We start from the raw sequence: 2,470 nt of genomic DNA, 5'->3' as shown, positions 1-2,470 counted from the left end.
TGCTCAGGGTGCTGGCCTAAATATTAAGGGAAAGTCTCCCCCACATGAGCAGATCACAATGATGTGACCAAGAGCCAGTCAAAGTTTACTCCATTATTTGTCCTAGCTTGGCATACACACACACACACACACACACACACACACACACACTTGTGCACCACTTGCTGCTTTGTAGTCACAATGAGCTATGGAGCTTAGTCAGTCTATTCCATTACTCTCCATTCAACTTAATCAGTCTCCTTCTCCCTCAGTCTCCCAAGAAGCCCTGCCTACTCAGATGGTGTATCAACTGAGGGCTCCATGACATGGCATAACCTGCAACATGGTTCACAGGTCAGGTGTCCTTAACTCAAAATATATACGCTATGCAGCACTTTCAGATGAAGTCACACCAACAGAGTATAAAGGCTACATCAGACATTTATGAAGTGGGCTCTTCACAGACACCTTCACTGGATGACCTCAAACAAGAACATATATTTAGTTCTATTATTACATTTTTGCAGAAATTTCCTATCTGCAACCATTCTGATGGTTGATGACCACCCCATCCCCCATAACAGTTATTCAGATGCATCTAACGCTGTTCTAGCAGTTACTGCATCAGGACCAAAATGATAACTTTCCTTAGAGAGGCATTCTGGCTTTTCTGTACCAACGTTACCTCAAAATACTATGTCTGCATGACATCATCCACTGACTCAGAGTAAAACTTATCAGTGCCTGCTATTCCTTACTTTCTGCTTCTAGCTCTCTTGCTTTTCTCCCTCTCTGAGAAGGGACTCCTGTCCTGCAGTGATCATAGAAGGCAGCATCTACTCATGAGATCTTTCATTTTGATTACTGTATAAATTTAAGCCCAGCAAAAAGTCTCAGTACAGAGTACAGAGTACACACAGTACAGAGACAATAAAATCCAGTGCGTGGTAACATGGGGTTGGAGAAATTAGTACTGCACAAGTGGGGAAGGGTGTATATAAAAGTAAGATAGATTAGTACTTCTAAGGAGGGGGAGCTATGTATGTGCATGTGTGTGTATGCATTTGGGTGTGCAAGCAAAGCAGAGGAGGGTTACATTTGGAAAGCAGGATTCACAACTTCTTGCAGATAACAGTTTCAACCACAAAAGTGTTTTCAAAGTGGCGAATGTGATTACAGTTTCCAGCCTCACGTCGATTGATACCTAGGAGAGACCAAAAGCAAAGACCAAGTTAGGATGGCTACATTATATAGGTGAGTAGTAGGGTGCAAGAAACAATCAGATGAGGACTCAAGCCACTGTAATGTGCTGAAATAGGGCAATGACACAGCAGACAAGGAACAGAATACAAATTCATTTTCTCTGGACCCTCCGTTCTTCTATCCAGGCCCCAGTCCAACAATAAAAACCAAATACCCAGATACCTACACCCATGTAGAGCCACAATAAAGTAAATTGTGCAGGGAGAGTGACAAAGCTAACTGTGGAAAGACTGGATTTTGAGATATAGTTTCTCAGTGTTAGCGGACATCAGAAAGCTTCATGCAATTGGTCCAAGCCAAGAGATAGCAGATCAAGGCTCTGAATTAAATCAAAGGGTGCTCAAGTACTTGCCATCCTGCTTGCAGTTTCATTATATTCCAGGGGCTAGCAACTTTGTCAAGCCAAAGGCAAGAACAACCTGGCTTCAGTCCAGTATGGGTCAGGTGGCAAGGGGGTTTGTGTGCACCCATGCTGATGCCAGGTAGCTGGGAGCTGTGCCAATGCTGCTTTTCCCAGCTTCCTAGGCTGCAAACTAGCACAACTTCTAGATGGAGAAGAACTCTGCTGCGGCTGGGCAGCTGGGAACTGTACTCACAGTTACTACTGCTTCTCCCCATTCTCCCCACTTCCCAGATAAAATGCGGCAGTAAGTAAAAACTGCCCGGCCCCAGCTCAGTCTCCCACTGACTGGAAGCTGTGCCCATGCGACCAGGGAGTAGGGGGTGAGGAGAAGTGGTGGTGATGCAGGTGCAGCTTCCAGGTGTCCAGCCCCAGTGCAGCCCACTACCCAGCCCCAGCATTGATGCGGTCAGAGGCAAAGCTTTTCAGGTCTGCTGGCCAAATCCAGTGCCTCCATGTGCCAGATTCAGCCGATGGACTATACGTTTCGAACCTCTGTTATAGTCAACTGACCTTGAAGCAAATTTGAGCCTCGCCAGAAAATAAATATTTGAAACCCCTGGGCTACAACTGCTGCTACTTCCCTTACATTTTCCCTGTATTGTTCTGCATTCTGAAGCTGCAATGAAAGCAGATGATCCATGCTTCGTATCTATATGAAACACCATAACATCCAGGTGTAGGGAAGGGGGCAGGAAGCAGTGGGTAAATTATCATTCAGAACAGAACATTCTGACAAGGAAGTGTAGGAAAAACCAGCTGTCTGGGATGACCTGGGAAAAACGCAGCCTCAAGTAATAGAGGCTGTGCTTACAGACCCAAAGCTGG

The 2,470-nt window shown here is 45.5% G+C and overlaps 1 protein-coding gene across 2 annotated transcripts in view; it reads right to left on the bottom strand.

Annotated features, from left to right (window-relative positions):
• Positions 1-26: 26 nt before the first annotated feature.
• The window catches only part of ITM2C (integral membrane protein 2C), a 71,107-nt gene continuing 68,663 nt past the window's right edge, over positions 27-2,470 (bottom strand). For both annotated transcript variants that reach the window (XM_019503680.1, XM_019503681.1), the window contains exon 6: positions 27-1,183. In XM_019503680.1, the coding sequence (XP_019359225.1) occupies positions 1,092-1,183 (92 nt within the window). In that variant the 3' untranslated portion in view covers positions 27-1,091. The remainder of the gene's footprint in view (positions 1,184-2,470) is intronic.

The sequence above is a fragment of the Gavialis gangeticus genome, unplaced genomic scaffold (genome assembly GCF_001723915.1).
Source record: "Gavialis gangeticus isolate Ggan-Ray unplaced genomic scaffold, GavGan_comp1, whole genome shotgun sequence".
Taxonomy (NCBI): domain Eukaryota; kingdom Metazoa; phylum Chordata; order Crocodylia; family Gavialidae; genus Gavialis; species Gavialis gangeticus.
Note: the sequence above shows the minus strand (reverse complement) of the source record. Positions and strands in the feature narration are given on the sequence as shown.